Genomic DNA, 20,355 nt, shown 5'->3' on the forward strand with positions numbered 1-20,355 from the left:
CCCTCTAGCCCTGCCTCTCAGGGTGACTTGCCCTCCTTTCCCTGCAGGCAGAACTACAGCCTCTGCCCCCACCTTTGTCCTTTAGGGGCGTGAGAAGGTGAAGGCCTGCCTCCCTGTCCCCCCTCTCCTGCCTGAGACAGGGGCCCTTCTTCCTTGACACAATTGTCCTTGACCCTGGATTAAAGTACATTTGTCCCAAGAGGCAGAAGAAGCTATGCCAAGGCTCCCAGAAGTAGATTCTGCAGCACATTCCTTCCAGAGGTGTCAGTGGGCATTGCATGTAAAAAGAATCTCATCCCCAAGGGTTAAACAGAATAAAAAGTGCCTCTTTCCTGCAGGACTTCTCAATGTTCTAATAGGCGTTGGAAATCGCCATCAAGTACCTCACATTGAATTGGACCAGAGAGCTCTTCTTCCCTAGAGCAGATTGAAGGACTCGGTCTAGAGATGCTGATCTAGACAGTCAGCCAGGTCTGATCCTGCAGCAGAAATGAGGCTGCTGCACCAGGGCCCCGGGGCCAGCCCAGGGCAGCGGAGACCCCACCAGGGAGGACCCTAAATCACTGTCACTGACCCAGGAAGCCCTCTCTACCCTCAGGACAAGGCTAGACTCATCCTCTCCTTTTCAACCTCCAATTGGCCACCTTCTTTTTAAAGATTGGCCACACTGGGAGCTCATTTTAGTCCCTTTTTCCCCTGGATTTAAAAAAAATAAAATGAGGAGAGAGGTAGAGCATTCAGTGTGGTTTACTGAGGGGCAGGGGGCCCAGCTCCTGAGCAGAGTCCTCCCTCTGAACGTGTTCCCTCTCTGGACCCGGCTGCCCCCCAACCCCCAGCCCACGGGCCGCAGGCCTCACCCTGTGTGCTCCACTCGCTGTCCGACTCCAGGGGGAGCCAGTCTCCGGGAAGTCTTTGAACGGCGCTCTTAAAAGGGGAATGGCGGCCCCAGAGCTGAGCAAGGAGGTTCCCTGTCTACCTGCCTGTCTCTGCTGCCCCCAGCCTGCCCTCACAACTCCGTCTGTGGCATCACCCTCACCCAGGCCCACACAGCCCCACCAGGGGGCCTCTTGGTCCCTTTCCTCAACAATTAATTCCTCTTAGGGCAGCTCCTTCTGGGACTCCCACTTGCTTCCCAAGCCCAGCCTGCAGTGGCTTCTGCTGTGACTTGCTGTGCTGCTGTTTTAACTGAGAGGGTCCCCCTGGTGTGAGGGAACCTGATTGCTTACATCGTCTTCACACCCATTCCTGAGTGAGGGCTGTGCTGTGTAGCCAGGCTGGGGTGGGAGTCGCTCTGTTAGTCAGGGAAGGTCCTAGCACTGGCTTAGAGCCTCGGCCTCCTACTGCCCCGTTGGCCCACCTCGGCCTCCATCACTCCTCTCTCTGGGAGCTCCCACTGCCCATTCAGGGCCTCAGGGGCCCCAGGGCTTTACCCACAGGGGTCGGTCAGACTCTTATGTACACCAGATAAGGCTCTGGCAACTCCAGTGGCTGGAAGATGGCAACTAGTCTGGCTCCCTCCTTAGTCACTGCAATATGTGTGGAATGACCTACCCTTAGGTGCAGGCAGGAATCACTGCCTCCTCAGCCCTCTGGGGATTGCAGGGGCTCTTAGACCTCAGAGATATGGTCCTTTCACACTTAGAATAAAGCCCAATCCCCATTTTTGGCCCACAGGCCCCCAGGAGCTGGTCTCCTTCCCCCTCAGCCACCCGGATTCACTGTCCCCTCACCCACCACCCTCCAGCCCCTGGCCTCCCACTCCAGTCCCACCTCAGTGCCTTTGCCCTCGTGGTCTCCCCTGCCTGGATGCTCTTCCCATGTGGTTTTGTGCAGCTGGCTCATTCTGGTCATTCAGGTCCAAGTGTAACCTCCTCCACGAAGCCTTCTTTGACCACCCAGTTTAAAGGAGGTGAACACCCTCGCCCCGACACCCCAGCAGTCCTGTAGTTTATCACTGTCTAAAAGTTTCTGGTTGGTTGTTTTCCTTGGTAGTTGTCTGCCCCTTCTCAGCCCCTCCAAGAACAAAAGCTGCTGTGGGACAGGAGTCCTGTCTGTCTTTATCATCTTCCATCTCCAGCACCTAGAAAATGTTTCGCATGCAGTAGGTGCTCAGTAAAAGTCTACCGACTGGACGAATGACTTCAGTCTGGTGCTTTTCAAACCATGCTCCAGGGAGTCAGAGTCGGGGACAGGTGTCTCTGACACCCTACAGGGGCCACAGAAGTAAGTAGAGAGGGACAATGGTTGTGGGGAGGGGGGCTGTGTCAGATTCTATGAGAACAACTCTGATTTTATGTCTTTTGAAAGCCATTGTCTGGTGACCCTGCTCTTGTCATAGATATGAAAGCTGGGACCTAGAAAAGAGTGTGTCCTGCCTGGTGCTGTGGCCCTGGATGCTGTCAGAGCTGGAACCAGGGCCCAGTTTCCCAGCTCCTAGTGCTCTATCTGCTGAACTGGGCAGCTGTCTAAGAACAGTCCCCACCAGCCCTGGGTACCTCAGCATCCCTGTCCCACCCTGGCCAGGGCCCAGAGACTCTGCAGAGTCAGAATGGCCACCACTTGGGCCAACTCATGTTCTGCCAACAGTGGGACCCAGCTGAGGAGAGGAAGGAGCTCGCCCTCCAAGCCGCCCCCGACCCCGAGTAGTTCATGATGACTCAAACATCATGGGGAAGCAGCTGCTTTTAGAAATAAATTCACATTTTTAGGTTCTGCTGTGTTTGGAGCCACAGGTTCTATCACTGGGCTACCCAGCTCGGGCCATGGGCCATCTTTCATCTTATTTTCTGTACCTCTTTCAAGATGCAGGGCCCCGGCACTCCCCATGACATGGTAGGAGGCAGGCCAGGCACAAGGCAGAAGATGGAGAATAGGACGTAGTACCCCTGGTCTCAGAGCTTAGAGTCTTCATGATTCTAAGACCTCAGTGGGCAACTCCTCTCAGTCTTCCCCGTCCGCATGGAACACCATAGCCCTCCAGCTCTACGCCTGTGCGCTCAGGCCCTGCCCACGGAGGGCCCTCCCTGGACCACCAGCTCCATCTGGTCTTTCTTTTGTGATAGAGAATCTAGCACGTAGTCACCTACATTTTATTCCCAGCTTCCTTCTTGATGACATCTAGCACTTGGACTCACAAAGGAATCCATCAAGCCATTGTCTTCCAGGAGTGGAGTCAGGTAGAAGGGCTCCAGGTCTAGTTTGGCCAATCACCAGCAGTAGGACCTTGCCAGAGTTGATAAGTCTTGCATGCCTCAGTTTCTTTATCTGTAAATTGGGTATAATGACTCTCACCTTGTAAATTTGTTGGGAGGATAAAACAAGAACATAGCTAAACCAAGGTACCTGGCACAGAGCAAATGCTCTCAAAGCAGTAACTTCTATTCATCATGAATATCCCAGGCCCATTCCTGGTGTCTCAGAACCTGACATTTTGTAGAGATGGGTTGGATGTCATGTGACTGCCTCCTCTTGCCCCAACTGAAGTTCCTTGACTGCTTTCCTACCCGCTTATGCTCTCAAGGTAGTCATACAAGCTTGGAGCAGGAAGGGACCTGAGGAATGCAACAAGAGCCCTATGTTTTCTGCCACCTTGCTGCGGGCGCAGGTGTTCCGACACACCTGGCAACTGCAGCAAGCCCTGTTGTCCGATTCTAATGACCTCATCTTAACTTGATTGCGTCTGCAAAGATTCTGTGTCCAGATGAGGTCATGGTCACATTCATGGGTACTGGAGGTTAGAGCTTCAACTTTTTTTTTTTTTTTTTTTTTTTTTTTTTTACTGGGAGGTGGTGAGAGAGACACAATTCAACCCATAGCATCCTTTATTGACTTGCTATTGTATTTTAGATACATGCTTCATTTGTAAGCTATAAAGGAAGATTTATCAGGGAAAGCAGATTAAATAAATGATGAATCCTCCAATAGGTCAGTGCTTTATGCTAACTAGGGACTGAGCGAGGTGAGTAGAAAGGATATAAACTCCCTCCCATGACATGAGCCAAGCTCCCCCCATACACGCATTTCGTGCTGAGTCAGCAGAAAGCTCTATGAAGCAGGTCTAAACTAAGTGTCTCTGTTTTATATATAGTGACACTGGGGCAGAGCTGGTAAGTGGTAGGGCCAAGAGTTGAACTCACGGTCATCTGATTCCAAAGTTCATGGTTTCCCGGCGATTCCATGCCCTGTGCCCTGAGAGAAGACCCTGTCATCTAGCATAAGAAAGGAAAACAGTGGGGCTTCTCGCTCAGCCTGGGGCCCATCCTTCAGGGTGTGTGTGTGTAAAACCCTGTTTATTCCTGCACATCATGCCCCTGAACTTCATGGAGATTCCTTGGCTCAGAGTCAGGGCCACTTCCATGAAAGAGAGCCATGAGCTGGAAAGACTTTGGTCCCAGAGTCTGTTGAACACTGTGATAGAAGAAAATTCTGTTTCCCAGCAGGTTCTCAAGACTTTTAACACATAGAGAACTTTCTCTCTCCTCCCTTCTCCACTAAGACACTCCTCTCCACCCTCCCAACCCCAGCTGGCTGTCACCTTGGTCACTGGGGAGTCTGTTGGCTTTGACACACAAACTTCAGTTCTCCTAGTGGCCTGCCAGGACTGGAGTTTACTTTCTCCTGTAACTATCTTGAATGTAGATATTTTTAAAGGATATAAAATTTCACTTTATTTTTAGAAGCAGTTTTCCTTTGAAAAGTAATAAACGTAGAAAGTTTAGAAAATAAAAATGCTCAAAATGGAAAAAATTAAAATCTACTATAAACTTTCCATCCAAAGATAACCAGAGTTAAATTTTCTGTATATCTTTCTAGTCTTTTTTTTCCAGGGATAGATATACATAAAAGTAGAATGGAATCGCGTTCTACATATGATTTTGCAACTTGCTTTTTGTGCTTCATAATACAGGCTGAACTCGTTTCCAAGTCAGTAAACAGCTTTCCATAATTGGAATATTCTACACGCCAGGCTCTCTGTTGGATATGGTAGGGAATACAAAAGGAGGAATGAAAAGTGTTCCTTGACTTTCAGGAGAGCCCACAGTCTAGGTGGGACAGAGAGCGTGATGTCTACTGGTCAAGTGATGCAGAAAGTGAAGAGAGCCCGGTTCCCTGCCCTCGTATTGCTGCTGATTGTGCAGCTGTGGGTGAATTTTTCCATCAGGGAAAATTGGCACAGCTGCTCCCATCAAGCTCTGCTGGGTCTGAGGCTCAGCTACAGTGCAGTGACTGGTCACTGAGAGGGAACATACGTTAGTGAGAAACTCAGGCACAGGCACTCCGCTGATGGGTCTGCGTCCCCAGAGAGCCAGAGAAAATGGGCTCAAATTTGCTGCTCCCAGAGTTGGCCTCACAGTGTGAGCATTTTGAGGTAGGTGCCAAGCATGTATCTAGTGTTTGATGACACGTATTTCTCATACAACATGGCCCTCCTAACAAGCCAACTATTTATCTGCTGCTCAGATAAAGAAACAACATTCCCACCCAATAATGGGAGAAAGATGATTGTGTTCAGCTCATTTGGAGGGAATGTGGGAGCCTCCACCATGACACCTTCTTAAGAGATTTCCAAGGAAAATTTTGATCATACCTGGTTTCCGTCTTGCGTGCGGCTTTAGAGCCCAGCCCCATGAAGGTGCCGCTCCTCTGTGGGGTATGTGAAAGCATCCTAGGATGCCTAAGCAAAGCGGTACCAAGGAGGGCCCTGAGTATTCGAAAGCCTCCTTGGATATACAAAACATTACAGAAAAAAAAAAATGGAACCTGTCCAAATTGGAATAGCATGTAAAGATCTCTAGATATTGTGCCAGATAGGGATATAGATTTGCCTGCTCAAAAAGAGAGAGAGAGTTGTCCAATTCATAGAGACAGAAGGTAGAATGGTGCTCCCCAGGGGCTGGGGGAGGGGAAATGGGAGCTATTTAATGGGTACAGAGTTTCAGTTTTGCAAGATGAAATGAATTCTGAAGATGGATGGTGGTGATGGTTGCCAAACAATGTGACTGCACTTAACGCCATTGAACTGTAAAATATATGAACTTAAAAATAGTTAAGATGGTAGATTTTATGTTACGTGTATTTTACCCAACTTTTTTTTTTTTAAGAATCAGTTTTTTTTAAAAAAGGAAAGGTAGCTTTTTTGTGAGGACTGTGTCATTGAAGAAAGTGTCAGTGGGAGGAGCTGGAGGCAGCAGACAGCATGAATCCCTGGAAGGAGCTTTGACGAAGGGCGCTGCTCTGGCATCCTGTCGGGAGGCCATTAGGCACCATAATCCTGACAGTCTTGCAAGGGACAGTCGCACAGCCAGGAAAGAAAGGCTGGCAGAGAACGGAGGACACGCTGGAGACAGCTGGAGAGGGAGGAAATGCGAAGAGAGGGCAACCTTCTATCTCGTCAATGTTTGTAGCTCTTCACCGACTGTTCTGGAACAAGTCCAAAGTCAGAGGGATCCGGGAGGGGCTCAGAGAGCACACTCTCTGCTCTCATGGGGCTTCAACCTGATTCTACAGCCCCGAGGTGCCTTGATACTTTGAGTCAAACCTTGAAGCTAAATGCAGTCGCTGTGAAGACTCCCTCGTAGGAGGCTCACCACTGTCAGTTCATTGAATTCGTGCGTTAAAGCTGAGGCCACAGGTTGTCAAAGGTTTCTGGGTGACAAAAACAAACCCCAACAGGTTCTATCCTTAGCACCTACCCCCATCCCTGGCACAGACGTGGGAAGCAGGGAACTGGTTAAGAGCACTGGTTTTGGAGTCAGACTGATCTGGGTTTTTGATTTCTGGCTCTGCCATTCCCTGGCTGTGGGGTTTATGGTAAATTATTTACCCACTCTAAGCCTCTGTATTCTCTGCTCCAAAACTAGGACTAGTAACAGTGCCCCTCCCAGGACAATTGTGAGCGTTGATTGAGATGATTTGTTTGTTCACACTGCTGCCGGGCACCATGCCGACCTGGGATCAACCTTCAATACACGGCTGTTTTTAGAGGACTTAGTTATGATAGATGCTCAGGGATGAGGGAGACCTAAGGGTGAGCAAGCCCATGCATACCCTGGTAGGCACAGTCTCCTTGCAGAGGCTGATAAATGCTACAGGCAGCGTGTGCTCCTGCTGTGATGGCGGAGGGCGACCTCAGTGGTGATGGGGACCTCACAGAGCAGGGGTCAGCCAGCAGAGATAGTGGGGGCCGTGGTTTCCTCCTGACACACACCTGACATCAGGTCATTCCCCAAACCCCCAAAAGCCCCCCATCACCTATAGAATAAAGCCCAACTCACTGGCCCAATGGAGGCTCTTTGGTAACTGGCCAGTTTGGTTTTTAAGTTTATTTGATCCTGCACCAGCTAGATCTACTCCATTATCCATGCCTTTGTTCATGTGATCCCTTCCTCCTAGAATGCCCTTTCCCTACCTCTGCATGCCCATAGTGTCCTTGTCTGTCAAGGCTCAGCTCAAAAGCTACCTCTTCTTCAAAGGTCTCCCAGGTTCCCCCACAACTGGGGTGATTTCTGCAACTTCTCAGTTCTCGGAATCCTCTCATTGAGAGAGGCTCCCCTCTCCTATTGTAGGATTTAGTCACATGTCTCATCTCGCATCCCACACAGTGGCGGGTGTTTGACAGAGGAAACGAGGGAGGAAGGAGAGCCAAGAAGCACTTGGAACTTTTCCAGATGAAAGGCAATTACTCCTTCCACACGAGGGCCAAAAGAGAACGCTCTGCTCTTCAGGGCACATGCGCCAAGAAGGGAAAGTATTGCCGTGGGATGAAGAGGCTTGTTCACTGTCCACTCAACCCACACTGAACCACCCTAGGCAGGACAAGCTAACCTGATGGAGCAGTAAGGTGCAGTTTCAGGAGGTCTCCAAGACCACCTCCTGGTCCAGTAATTCACTGGAAGGACTCCTAGAACTCAGCAAAGCTGTTACACTCACAGTTACAGTTTGTTACAGCAGAAGGATACAGATCAAAATGAGCCAAGGGAAGAGGCGCACAGGGCAGGGCCCCAGACAGACCAGTCACGCGTGGCCAGCTGCGCTCCCCCAGGGAGTCGTGCGGACAACACTTCCTTCTCCCAGCAGCAGCGGGTTACAACAAGCACAGAGTATTGCCAACCAGGGAAGCCCACCCGAGCCAGGCTGTCCAGGGTTTCCTTTGAGGGTTGGTCGTGTAGCCGTGGCTGACCACCCACTTGGCTGACCTTGGTCTCCAGCCCCTCCAGAGATCAAGCTAGTACCATATGACCCAAGACGCCCACTTTAAGTCACAGTGTTAGCATAGACTGTTCCAAGGCTCCCATGTCAATAAGAGCTTAGAGATGGCTTTCTGGGAGCCAGGTCCACAGCTCCCATTGGCTCTCAAAGAGAAGCATGACCCCAAAGGGGACTGAGTGGATGTTCCCCATGAAGTCTTCCCAGTCCGGGAATCAGGGCCTGCAAACTAGAGTGAAAAGAATGAAGTTTGATTCTAAGTGGCCCATCTTCTTTCTTACTCCTGACTAGATCCCAGGACTACAATCCAAGAACATCTGCCCCCAAAGTTTACGGGGTTGGGCTAGGCACCCCTTGCTTCCTTTCAGCTGCATCCCAGGTGCCTCGCCCTCTGCTTTGCCCAGGAATCTGGCTGTAACCCCAAACGTCTGGTGGCCCATTCTGGCCAGGACCTTCAGCTTCCAAAAGCCTTTACTGAAGATCTTTTTTGAAACCTGGGCTCAATTCCCACCCAGGGAGGCCACCGAGGAGTCATGCTGAGTCCCCCAGCCCCCTTCCCAAACTCCTACAGGAAGGAGCGCTCTGTCCTGCCAGGTTGGCGGTCAGCACCGAGCTAAGGGAACTCAGTTCTTGGCCCAAGATTCCTGCCCCAGGAAAGGTACTTGTGCCTGATGGAAACTTTGGACTGAAGGATACTCTTTTCCAAAATCCTAGGTCTGATATTTACACAACGTCTGAAATTAATGCAGAGAAAACCTCCAAGTGCCTGGGCTGGAACAGAAGGCTGAGAACAGGAAGGGGCAGGTCCCAAGTACTGGGTTTTTTTCCACAAAGAGAACAGGGCAAAGCTCCACATCCCTGGGCGAGTGAATCACGAACCATTAATCCTGCCATGTACCTCTCCACTTTATACTGGTTTTACTGCGATTTTGAAACCTAGAGTGAGGAAAAGTGGGAATAATGGGGAAAGTTGATCGTGTTGAGTTGAATTCTTCCCTCGGGTACCCACCCTGGACCAGTCATATGCTTCGGGGCCAGGTTTGGCTGCAGCCCCACTGAAGGCAGCACCATCAAGGCCAGCCTTCCTTCTCAACTTCCTTCTTAACTTGGCTCACTCCCAGCCCCTTGGAAATGCAGCCTTCCTCAGGCTGCCAGCATGGCTCTGAGTTTGTCCCTGGATGCTGTCTCTGGAGTTACCCACCACTCCCTGCTTGGCAGCCTCCAGGCCCATCTTGTCCACTCCTAGTCCTCTCCTAGCAGGAGTGGAGGGTGAATAGGTCTTTCCAGGGGCCACGTGTATGCTCCAGGCAACCCCTGACAACCGTACTCAGAGTTACCCTCCCTCCTAGGGCTTCTAAAGTGTTCCAGGGCTGAGGAGCTTAGAAATCAAGTGACTTGCAACCGTTATGATCAGCCTTAAGCTTCACACTCCTTCCATTCCCAACTTAATCCAGAAGGGACATAGCCCATTCATTAAGCGCCGTTCTTTCTTTCATTCAACAAATATTTACTGAGCACCTACCATGTGGCAGGCACCGTTCTAGGCACCTGAAGTATAGTAGTGAGCAAAGCGGACCAAAGTCCCCGCCCTCATAAACTGCATATTCTCGTGGGGGAACAGACAATAAATGAACAGAAAGGGGCAATATTTCTAATAATGATGATGATATAAATAAACAATAATAGGGTGACATGCCAGGGAGGCACCAGTAGGGGTGAGGGAACAGGGTGGTGAGAGAAGGAACATTTGAACTGAGGCTGGAGGATGAAAAGTGGCCAACTAGGGAAAGATCCAGAAATGCGTACCAAGAAAAAGGAAGAGCAGGTACAAAAGCCCTTAGGAGGAAACAGATTTTTATGTCCAAGAGTGTGGCTGGGAATAAAGGTATGAGATGCAGTGTGAGTAGGAGCGAGGGCAGATCATGTAGGGACTTGTAGGTTATGGGAGAGGGTGGACTTTACTCCAAAAACTTTCATCCTGTTCTGCCATGAAACATTGACTAAGATTCCTTGTGCTTTAGCCATCCCTTCTGACCTGAGTTAAGCATCCCTGGCTCTTTCAAGATTCCAATGTGATACAAGCTCCTTTCCTCCCAGCTCCTCCTGCCACCCCACCCAACAGGATCAGACTACTCAGAGGACACAGGACTTCTGTTTGATGATCTAGACGGAACAAGAAGAAGTTTAGAGCAATCTGACATAGGAATCATCATTTCCTGCCTCTTCTCCTAACTGGAAATCAGCAATTTCCAGAGGCCGCGTTCATGGGTATTCTGACCAGAGCTGCCAAGAAACTTGCCCAGATAGCATATGATGGGTCCAAGCTATGAATTCAGATTGTATTTCTAAGGTACCCACCTTCTCCTGTACTGTATCATATCCCAGGAAAGTGAGAAAAGGCCATTTTAGGAAATTGCATACCACCTGTGTTCAAAGTGGACCCCAGAGAGAAGACGAAGAACAGCATATTTCTTGTAATAGATCCAAGTCACAGTTATCACTAACAAGGACGTTTATCAGAGGCTGAAAGGGAATCAAGACAGAAAAGCTGGCGAGAGGAGAAACTGAAGTTTTCTAAAGTATTTAATGTTCTCCGTGCCCTGAACCAGGGTCTGCTCCTCCCAGTTTCTCATTGTGCTCATCACCCACCTCCACAGGCAGGGTCTTTACCTTCAAGCCCACGTAAGCCTTCAGCAAACCAAGGCCAGCGCTGTTTTTATTGTGGGACCAGCATCCTCCAGGCCCCTGGTAAAGACAGTGAGTTTGGCCACAGATTGGCAGTGGCAGAAATAGCTCACTGAGCTGATGTCTGAAGCTGAAATTCAGAAAGGGCTTCCTTCCTTTGTCTCACCTCTTCCTGCAAGGAGTTGGCTGGCTCTTCCAGCTGCTGGAGGCAAGGGTTCTCACATGGCAGGGCGAGACTTTAGAAAGGTCCAGAAGACCCAGCCCAAGGGAGGGCTCTACTGACTTTTCTGGTGAGTTGACTGATAAGGAGGCCAATTACTCATGAACAAGTGACGTTCATGCCTTTGCAGATACTGGCTGAGCCATGGTTCATTCAATCAGGAATGACTTGATTGAAGCTCTTTTAAAAACTGGCCCTAAAAACCCCTGGAAAGAAGTTAACAAGGACCACCTACAGCGCTGCAGAGCAGAAGTGGATTTGTGTAGTGGCCATCTTTTTTGGAGCCCTCAGGCAATTTACATGAAGGACTTGGGGGAGAAGCCAGCCACCATGTTGGGCGGCAGGGGCCAGTCCTCCATTGGAAAGATAGGACTTGGAGCTCTAGCCAGGTTCTTCCCTGCTGATGGAGAGTCCAAGAGTGGATTAGGACTCTTGGGAATTTGCCTCCTCCATACTGGCCTCTGTGTTATTATTAGATACCCCCAGCTCTGCCCACATTCCAGGCACCCTGTAGTCCTGGGCGGAGCTGGAGTAGATGTTGGATTTCTCTCTTATGAACTAATTAAGGATTCATGTTACCCTCTACCAACCCCTAAAACCCTCTGGATCTGAAATTCAATGAGAACATCTCCCATCTTCCCTTTAAATGAAATATTTGTTGACTGAAGAATGGAATGAATGAGTGAAACTAGGATGTAGAGAAGCTGGGAATGTTGAGGAAAAAACATGGAATTTATAACCATAAGACATGGGTTCCCAGCCAAATTTAGCCACTTACTATCTGTATGACTTTCGGCAAGTTACTTAACCTGAGTAGTCATCTCACAATCTGTAAAGTGAGGATAACAGTACCCATCTGTGAAAGACTGTTTTAAGCATGACATTATGTACCATTGTGATCAGAGCACAGTTCCTGGCACATAGTAGGTCCTTCATAAAGGTAGTCTTTAGATTGTCCATGAAACCACTGTATAAGCTGATTCCAACTGTAAGATGCTAACTCTTGCCTGAGAGTGGAAGGGGGATGGCTGCTCTCACCCAGTAACCATGGAGAAGCTCTGAGAGTAACGAGTCTTACGTCACTGGAGAGGACACCAGCAGCATTAGGATCTCACTTACAGTCCAGAATTTTATTTGAATCCATATACCCCATGCAGGCTTGGGTGAACACAGGAATGAGCCCTAGGTTAGCCAAGTTGGTGGCGGAGGCGGTGGGGTCGTCCATTGCTATCATTGTAGATCAAATGATCATCCACAGGTAGGGTGTCATTTAAATTAGATCTAAGTATAAACTGTATTCAGGTGTAACTTCTTATCAAGCCAGCATGTGCAGGTTGAGGGTCTACTATGTGCAGAGCCCGGTGCTCGGTGCCCACGGAAGGTGCTCAGTGCGTCTACACTAGATTGAATGCAGTGATGAGCGTAAGTGATGCAGCTGTTCTCCTTCCTTAACGAGGGCGGATCCAGTTGGACAAGATTTAGGAAAGGAAATGGAATTTACTGAGAGCCATACAGTGTCTTTTATTTAATCCCCACAAAAGTCCTTTGTTGTTATTTGATCAGCACTTTAGAAGTAAGGAAATTGAGTCTTCAAGAGGTTAAATAATCGGGCCAAGATTTTATGTTCACGTGTAAGTATCAGGGTTGTGATTTAATAGGATCTACATGACTCCAAAACCATGATTTTCCCACTAGCAGCCCTGCACCCCACCCTTGTCCTCACCACTTCCCCACCCACACACCCTCGTAAGTGCTGGGCCTGGGACTTTAAAATAACCATGGGAAAGAAGTCACAAGCTGGGATGTGCTGGTTTATTAGTTGGTGGTAACAACAAGGACTGACAGGGGCAGAAGGGAGATGGTTTCAGTCTGGGTTACCTGGGGGAAGTTCCCGGAGGTGGCATTTGCACTGGGTTCAGAGAAGGCCATGATTAGGTCAGAAGCAGAGCTGTTCTACAGATGTAGAATCTTCTGGAAGGAACAAATTATGTGAGCAAAAGGAGGGAGGGGAAAGGGCAGGGCCAGACCCAAGCCAAGGGCACTGCTGGGAATCAAACGTACGGCCACGTTAGCAAAGGGTCTTGAGTACCAATGTGGTGAGTACGTTCGGGAGGTATGACTCCCTCTGGATCTGTGTCATTTCTGATTTCTTTTTTTCTCCCAATTTCTCCACTTGAGCCTTGCTCTTCCCTTCAGAGCCTCCCCTAACTCCTCTGAGACTCAGATAGGACCCTCACAACCTCACAGCATCTTTGCATCCCCCCACCCCTCGCTTCTTCCCCAGCACATCAAGAGCACAGGGGCATCTTTCCAAGTGGGCTTGAGCCTTCCCAGAGAATGCTGACCTGGGTGCAGGAGCAGAACAAGCAAGAGATAAGCTGGGCCCTACCTGTGGGGGAGGCTGTGATGAGTGAGATGTGACTCACTCTGACCTTGTGTCAAGTGAGTCTCTCTTCTGCACTGTGTGGAGCTCGTATTTAGAATCTCAGAGAACTCCAGGGCCAGTTTTCCCACTCTGCTCCATGTCAAAGATGGAAAAACTGAAGCTCGGGGTCATGCAGCCATTCCAAGCAGGGTCAAGGCTAGGACCCTGAGCCCACTCACTCATGTCTGCTATCTCTGCACAGGTTTATCTCCACGTTCGATAAGCAACTCAGGGGAAAACCCTTCCTCCCCCTCTCACCGTGCCCCTCTGTCTTAGCACAGCCCTGCTCAAGGCCAATCCTAGACAAAACTGTGGGCTTGAAAAGTTTATCTGCAGCACCCCCAGCCTCCTGCCAATAGCCTTTCTCGGTGGACCCTCTTAATTGCCTAGAAAGCAGAAAAACATCTGCAGTACTTAACATGCTTTGGTGATGACAGAGCCGTCATAAAATAGGAATAAGAAAATAAACAATATGGGAAAAGACATAGAGAATAAGGAAGAAGGGGAGAGGAGAAAGAGGAGTAAATACAAAGAAGTGTTAACATCCCCCCAAATTATCTTCACTATGTTCCTGGGGTGACGCTTGCATTCTGATTCCAGTGTGCAGATGGGAAAACTGAGAGCCTGCATGAGTTCCCGTGGAATCAGTTTCCTGGCTCCCCCTTTTCCACACCCTTTCATGTGTCTGTTTAGAATATGTAGAAAATTAGCAGCTGCAGTTAGGGTCACTCTAGCCAGATGTGTCCTTGGTGTGGGATCCCTGCCACTTTCTCTTTGCTGGATTTAAAACCAGCCTCAAGTGCACCTGCTTTTATGCACAGATCCATGAATGATAAGAGACGAGGTACGACTGGGGGATCAGCCGGCAAATAAGTGATGTGCTGGAGGCTGGAGGCTGGAGGCTGGAGGCTGGGGGGATGGCTGACCTTGATCCTTTTGAATCCCTCCCCAGGAGTTAAGTCACAGACACAGAGCCCCTTGGGTACTGGCAAATCTTACTGGTCAACCAGTCTGCTGAATTCCAACATCCACCAATTCATTTGACAAGTAGATGTGAAATACCATTGTTCATTGTAGCCCCCACCCCCCTACCACCACCCCTGCACTGTGTGAATTAACACAGGAGGACTTCTTTTTTTTTGACTTAAGGCTTGATTTTAAACCTTGAGGAAGTCACAATCTGCAGGATAAGGCCAAGGTAGCCTATAAAACAACAGAAAAATTAGACGCCTAAAAAAGTGACCGTAGAGGCAGTCACAGTTGGGAGAGCAGAACCGAAGGGCAGGGCCTGATCAGCTTCATAGAGAACACAGGAGCACAGGGTCAGGGAAGGGGGAATAAATCCATCCACTTATCCAGCAAGCATCTGCTGAGTCTGTACTGATGTGGCTGTCTGGCTGGGCCTGGGCATCTGACATGGAGGTGAATGTGACCCTACCCTGCCCTCAGGCTGTCAGACTGGCCTTGGTTTCAGGGTCACCTTCAGAACTTCTGCAGGACAGCAAAATGAACGAAGAATAAGTCTTCATTGGAAAAAGAGAAGTGCCCATTATCCTCCTCCTTTTTCTTTATTACTATTAGTAACTTCCAGCAATGTGCTGGTAAACCCACTCTCAAAAAAGGAAAGAAAGAAAAAAAAGAAAGAAAAGCCCTCGTCTGTAGTGTCTCCTGATTTCCAGAGTGTTAATACCCTCATCGTGACCATTTTCAAGCTGCTGATGTGACGTCACTGAACATGGAGTTGAGAAGAGATGCTTAAAATTGGCTTCAGCTCAACACTGGTTCTCCCTGGATCCCTGGGAAGGGAAAACCCTGGGTGTCACACTCCTCACTGCACATGGACCATGACCTCCCCAAGGTCACATGTTGTACTGCTGTGCTAGCATTAGCATCGCTATGTGCATCACAAGCAAGCCATATATGTCCCTGGCTGAGATTTATTGACTGCAAACTGGGAGTGGCCTTACCTCAAAGGGCTGTACCTCTCATGGGTGCTCGACAGATGTTGTCCTCCAGGCCCATCCATCCTCCCTTGGCCTAGAATTGGAGGAGGTGACTTCTAAGGTACTTGGGCCTCCATTTGTTCATTCATTCATTCAGCAGGTATTTTCTGATGGCCCTCCTTCTGTGCTGGGCATTTTGCTGGGGGCCAGGGAGAAAGTGAGGAACAAGACAGACAAGCTCGCTGCTCTGTAGGGCTCACAAGCCTGGGATTATGACTGCCAGTCCTGAGAACTGGGGACCAGAAGTCTGGTCCTGACTCCATCTCCAACCTACCATGTGGCCTTGAGCAAATAACTTACCCTCATTGGGCCTCAGTTTCTTCACCTGCAAAATGGAAGCACTGGACTTGATGTTCGCCAAAGTCTAGCCCAACTCTGACCTTTTGTGGCTCCAGGGAGGGAAGAGAGGTCTGGAAGCCATGTGAGGAAGACTTGAAGGAACTAGGAATGTCTCCATAGGAGAACAGCGATGGGAGAGCAGATCAGACCCCTGGAGGTCCGGCAGGAGTCCCATGAAAGAGGAATGGCCCCTGAGGGTAGAACTCGGGGGTGGAAATTATAATGAGGAGGGTCATCTTGACTCTGTCTTAGAAGATGCTGAGCACAGTTGGAGCTGCCCAGCAGTGGTGGGGGCTACCCTATTCAACCAGAGGCTGAAGACCACTTGCCCCAGCCACGTAGACAGGATCCCTGGCAGGGAGGTCGTGATTGTAAACCCCAAAGCAATCAGTTTTGAAGAGACCACCCCCCAAAAAAGTCATTTGGTCCACTGTGCTACGTGGAAAAAGCAAAAAGGACACCAAATGATTACAATTCCACAGAACACAAGTGAATGCCTAAGGAAAAAGACCAGAAAGATAATTATCAAAACATGAATAATGGTTGGATTAGGATTGAGGATTAGGATGATTTATTTTCTCTAGTTCCCTATTTTCCAAACGTTTGGTAGCTTGGTGATGTTATTTTTGAAACAAAGGCAGTTTTATCCTTTATGGAAAGTCATCTAGTCCAGCCCTCATCCCAGGGCACGAAGCCTCCCTGTAACCGCTAAACTCTCTTCCAGTCCCTTCATTCTGAGAGGCTCACCCAGGCCTGACACCAGCGAGGTGGGGGGAGAGTGGTGCTGATGGATGCCTGCTGAGTGCCAGACCCTGGGCTGGGTACCGAGCCAGAGACACAGCCCCTGCCCTCCAGAGGTGGGGGGGTGGGGGGCCCTGCCTGGCATGTTATCTCGCTCGGCCTCTGAAACAGCTGTGGGGGTGAGTCTTGTGCTGTTAAAGCAGGAGGTGGCTGAGCCAGGACCAGGGGATCCAATGCACGTTGCTGGAATAGGAATTCAGGGCAGGCAGGTCAGGTGCCCAGTCAAGCCCCTCAGCTGATGGAGTAAAGGCCAAGGCCCCGGCAGGGCTGGCAGGCATGGGACAGAGTCTAGCTGACGGGGAGGTGGAGGGAGTCCCTGTCTTCAACTATAGATCTCTCCCTCTCTCCCTCTCTCCCTCTCCCTCTCTCTTTCTCTCTCTCACACACCCACAGCCTCACTCAGGTTCAAAGCACTAACAAAGCCGCCATGAGGCCTCCTAATATTTCCCTCCTGAGAAAGCCAGTTCCTTCATGATGAATCCAGCCCCACAGAAGTGCCACTCACACACCTCGCCTTCACCCAGCATCCGCGTCCTGCTCCCCAAAGCTCCTCTTCCCTTAGTTTCAGGCGCCCCCCTTCCCCTTCCACCAGCCCAGCTACCCAGGCCCCTCACCACCTTTGCTTCCCATGGAGAAAGGCCTCCCTGTTGACAGGCCTGGCAGGACCCATCTCCTCACATAAAGGCTCAGTGAGTCCTGGAGACACTTGGAGTCCAGACAGAATGGAATTTCTCCCTATTTTCTTTACAGCTGAGAAAACACACACAAACACAAGAGCATATTTATTGCAATATTTCTATCCCAAAGTTTGTCTTAAAAAAAAGAAGAAATAAAATTAGTTTCTCTGCCCACATCCCCCCCACCCCAACACACACACACACACACACACACACACACGCACACACACACACATACACACACACACACACACTCCCTGCCCTTTTCATTGCTGGCCGAGGCCAGGGGAAAAAACTGAGTGGGCCCAGGCCCCACAGAGAACCACTGCGTCCCGGACAATGTTGGGCTTGTTCAGAGAGGGAGGGAAGAAACACAACTCCAAAAACATACACAGAACTGCCCAGTGAAGGGTGTTCTGAAGGAGAAGAACAGGCGGGCCTTGTGTCTGGACGTGGTTTCCCTGAGGCTCTGGGAAGAGAGTGGCCTGGGAGACGAGCCCCCTTCTCACTGTGGAGACTCTTTCTTGGCTGTCACTGCTCACACTGGGCCTGAACCAGAGGCCCCTCAAATGCCAGAGCCTGGAGCCCCAGAGATTTTTTTTTTTTTTCTTTGGAAGACAAAAAAAAATCCCTGAGGAGAAGCAAGGAGCTACTTCTTAGGCCTTCGGGATTTTCCAGACTTCCTACAACATGAGGGAGACAAGCCTCAGACGTTCATGTCTGGAGCCCAGCAGCGCCCACACAGACAGCCCTTTCCTCACTCTGGGGACCGGCGTATGTGGAGTGAATGGAGGATAGTGGTGGAAAGACCACTCAAACGACAGGCCGGGGTCACCCAAGAGGGTCCCCAGAGTCCTGGGTCCTGCCCGCTCCTCCCCCACACATTCCTGAGAGGAGGACCCCAGGAGCCCCTCATCCTTAACTCCATCCCGCCGCAGCCAGTGGTGACTGAGCCAATAGCGACGCCTGCTGGGCCGTCCGATACTGGCCGAGTCAAGGACCCAGAAGCGGGCGGCCTCAGCTGGGCACTACTCTCAGCCACAGAAAGCGCTGTTCTTGTCTTTAGTTCCCTCCTCCTTGCGGAGCATCTGTGAGGCAAACACTTTTTAAACCAAGACTAAATGCTCACAGACTGAGAGGAGGGCAGGGAAGATACCAATGCAAGTCTGTCCAACAGAACAACTCAGTAAACATCCTCAAGTATTCGCCATGGGATGCACAGGTGTCTACGGTGGGACTGCGTACCCTCTAGGCAGTGGTGCCCCATCCTAGGGAGCTTTTAAAATACCTGAGGACCGCTGAAGCCCAGATGATTTCAGGGAGCAGCCAAGACTAAGAACCAGCTCGCTGGTTGATCTCTTGTAAATTCAGTTGGGTCTTCTTGGGGTCTACCTGCACTGGCCCACTTGGAGTCAGGGTCCCATTTGTGCAGGAGAAGCCCTTTACAAGTCATTGTCACAGATTAGTATACTTAGCATGACAGTTTTCCAGCAGATGACAATAAGGAAGGTTTGTTTCTCTAATTCACATGAAGTCATTGTTTGGGCCAGCAGGAGGGATCTAGGGGTCCAAGGCTTTCATTTCTCTCCTAAATTATTAATCTGTCCATCCCACAGTCTCCTCAAGAACTCTCTGGGTGAGCATCCTTCCCTTGACTTGAACCAGGCCTCTGAATTTTGCCCCAAAACTTGGAGCAATCTCCATCCTAAAACACACAAGATCCCTGAATCTGAAGTTGGTGGCAGGTCCAGATTTCATCAGGGATGTTGGGTAACTCACATCACTTCTCAGGGTCTGGGGGATTGTGTTAGTCAGGGTTCTCCAGAGAGGCAGGACCATTGGGATATTTGCATACCTATAGAGAGAGACTTATTATAAAAATTGGCTCACACGACAATGAGGTATTTGGCAAGCTAGAGAGCCAGGGTTCCAGCTGGAGTCTGAAAGCTTGAGACCCAGGCAGGAAAGACTATCTCTTCTTCGGGGGTGGTTCAAACTTTTTGTTCTATTCAGGCCTTCAACTGATTAGATGAGGCCCACCTGCATTAGCAGGGCAATCTTCTCTATTCAGTCTACCAATTCAGATGTTAATCTCATCCCAAAACACCCTCACAGATGCACCCAGAATAACAGTTGACCAAATATTTGAGCACCCCATGGCCCAGTCGGGTTGACACAGAAAATCAACCATCACAAGCATCCTTTAGAGTGAGCCTTTGTTGGTTGGAAAATGAGAGGTCTCCTAGAAAAGGTAGCAGAAGGTTTCCAGCCTCACATCTGTAATGAAACTAAGAATCTGTGAAGGTTTTGTGAGGAGGGAATTCTTGGAGAAGATATCTCCCAAATCAAATGCAACTTCCTTACCTTGGTGTGATTTCAGATCCACGGGTGTGGCGTTAATCTCACGCGTCCTGTGACAAATGCCCTCAACTTCACTGTAGCTGAACTTCCAAATAACACCTCTGCTTCTGCCTCCCCTCTTCCAGGTGAACTATGACCACTCTACTCTTGGTGTTTGTGACTCTGAGGGTCATCGCAGCAGCCATCTCAGTAGAAGTTTCAGGTGAGGACACTCCCACGCATGCCCCATTTAACCAGCAGGCACTGAGGATTGGACTCCGGGGATGGAGAACCAAGCCTGGCACTGCTAGTCCTGGTGCTTGCTCTGAACCATCACATCAGAGAAGGGACGCCCTCTGATCCTCCTCCAGCCCCAGTTCTCCCTAAAGGATGAAGAGTCTGGGCCAACAAGACTTGTCCACTCAGATCTGTGCTCCCTCTGGGTACCCAGGATGTCCAGAATTCCCTAAAAACTGGACCCAAGTCACTTCCAAGGCTGCATGGGTCTCTCCTTTGAGTCTATCCTCTCATGAGGGGACCACACCCCTGGTGTGAGCTGCCCCTAGGACGGAGGGAGAGTGAAGGGGTGGCTGTTCGGGTGTTGACAGAGCTGGGATGTGAGGCCCGGGATAAACACCGACCTCTCACAGTGCAGAGCAG

General features: G+C 49.9%; 1 protein-coding gene across 5 annotated transcripts in view; it reads left to right on the forward strand.

Annotated features, from left to right (window-relative positions):
* Window positions 1-20,355, forward strand: part of ACAN (aggrecan) — a 60,965-nt gene that overhangs the window by 7,186 nt on the left and 33,424 nt on the right. For 4 of the 5 annotated variants that reach the window (XM_031440544.2, XM_031440541.2, XM_031440543.2 and 1 more), the window contains exon 2: window positions 19,842-19,918. In XM_031440544.2, the coding sequence (XP_031296404.2) occupies window positions 19,849-19,918 (70 nt within the window). In that variant the 5' untranslated portion in view covers window positions 19,842-19,848. Of the gene's footprint in view, window positions 1-19,838; window positions 19,919-20,355 lie in introns of those variants that run through there. The other variant, XM_031440542.2, reaches the window with a different exon arrangement.

Source organism: Camelus dromedarius, chromosome 29, assembly GCF_036321535.1.
Source record: "Camelus dromedarius isolate mCamDro1 chromosome 29, mCamDro1.pat, whole genome shotgun sequence".
NCBI classification, from domain to species: domain Eukaryota; kingdom Metazoa; phylum Chordata; class Mammalia; order Artiodactyla; family Camelidae; genus Camelus; species Camelus dromedarius.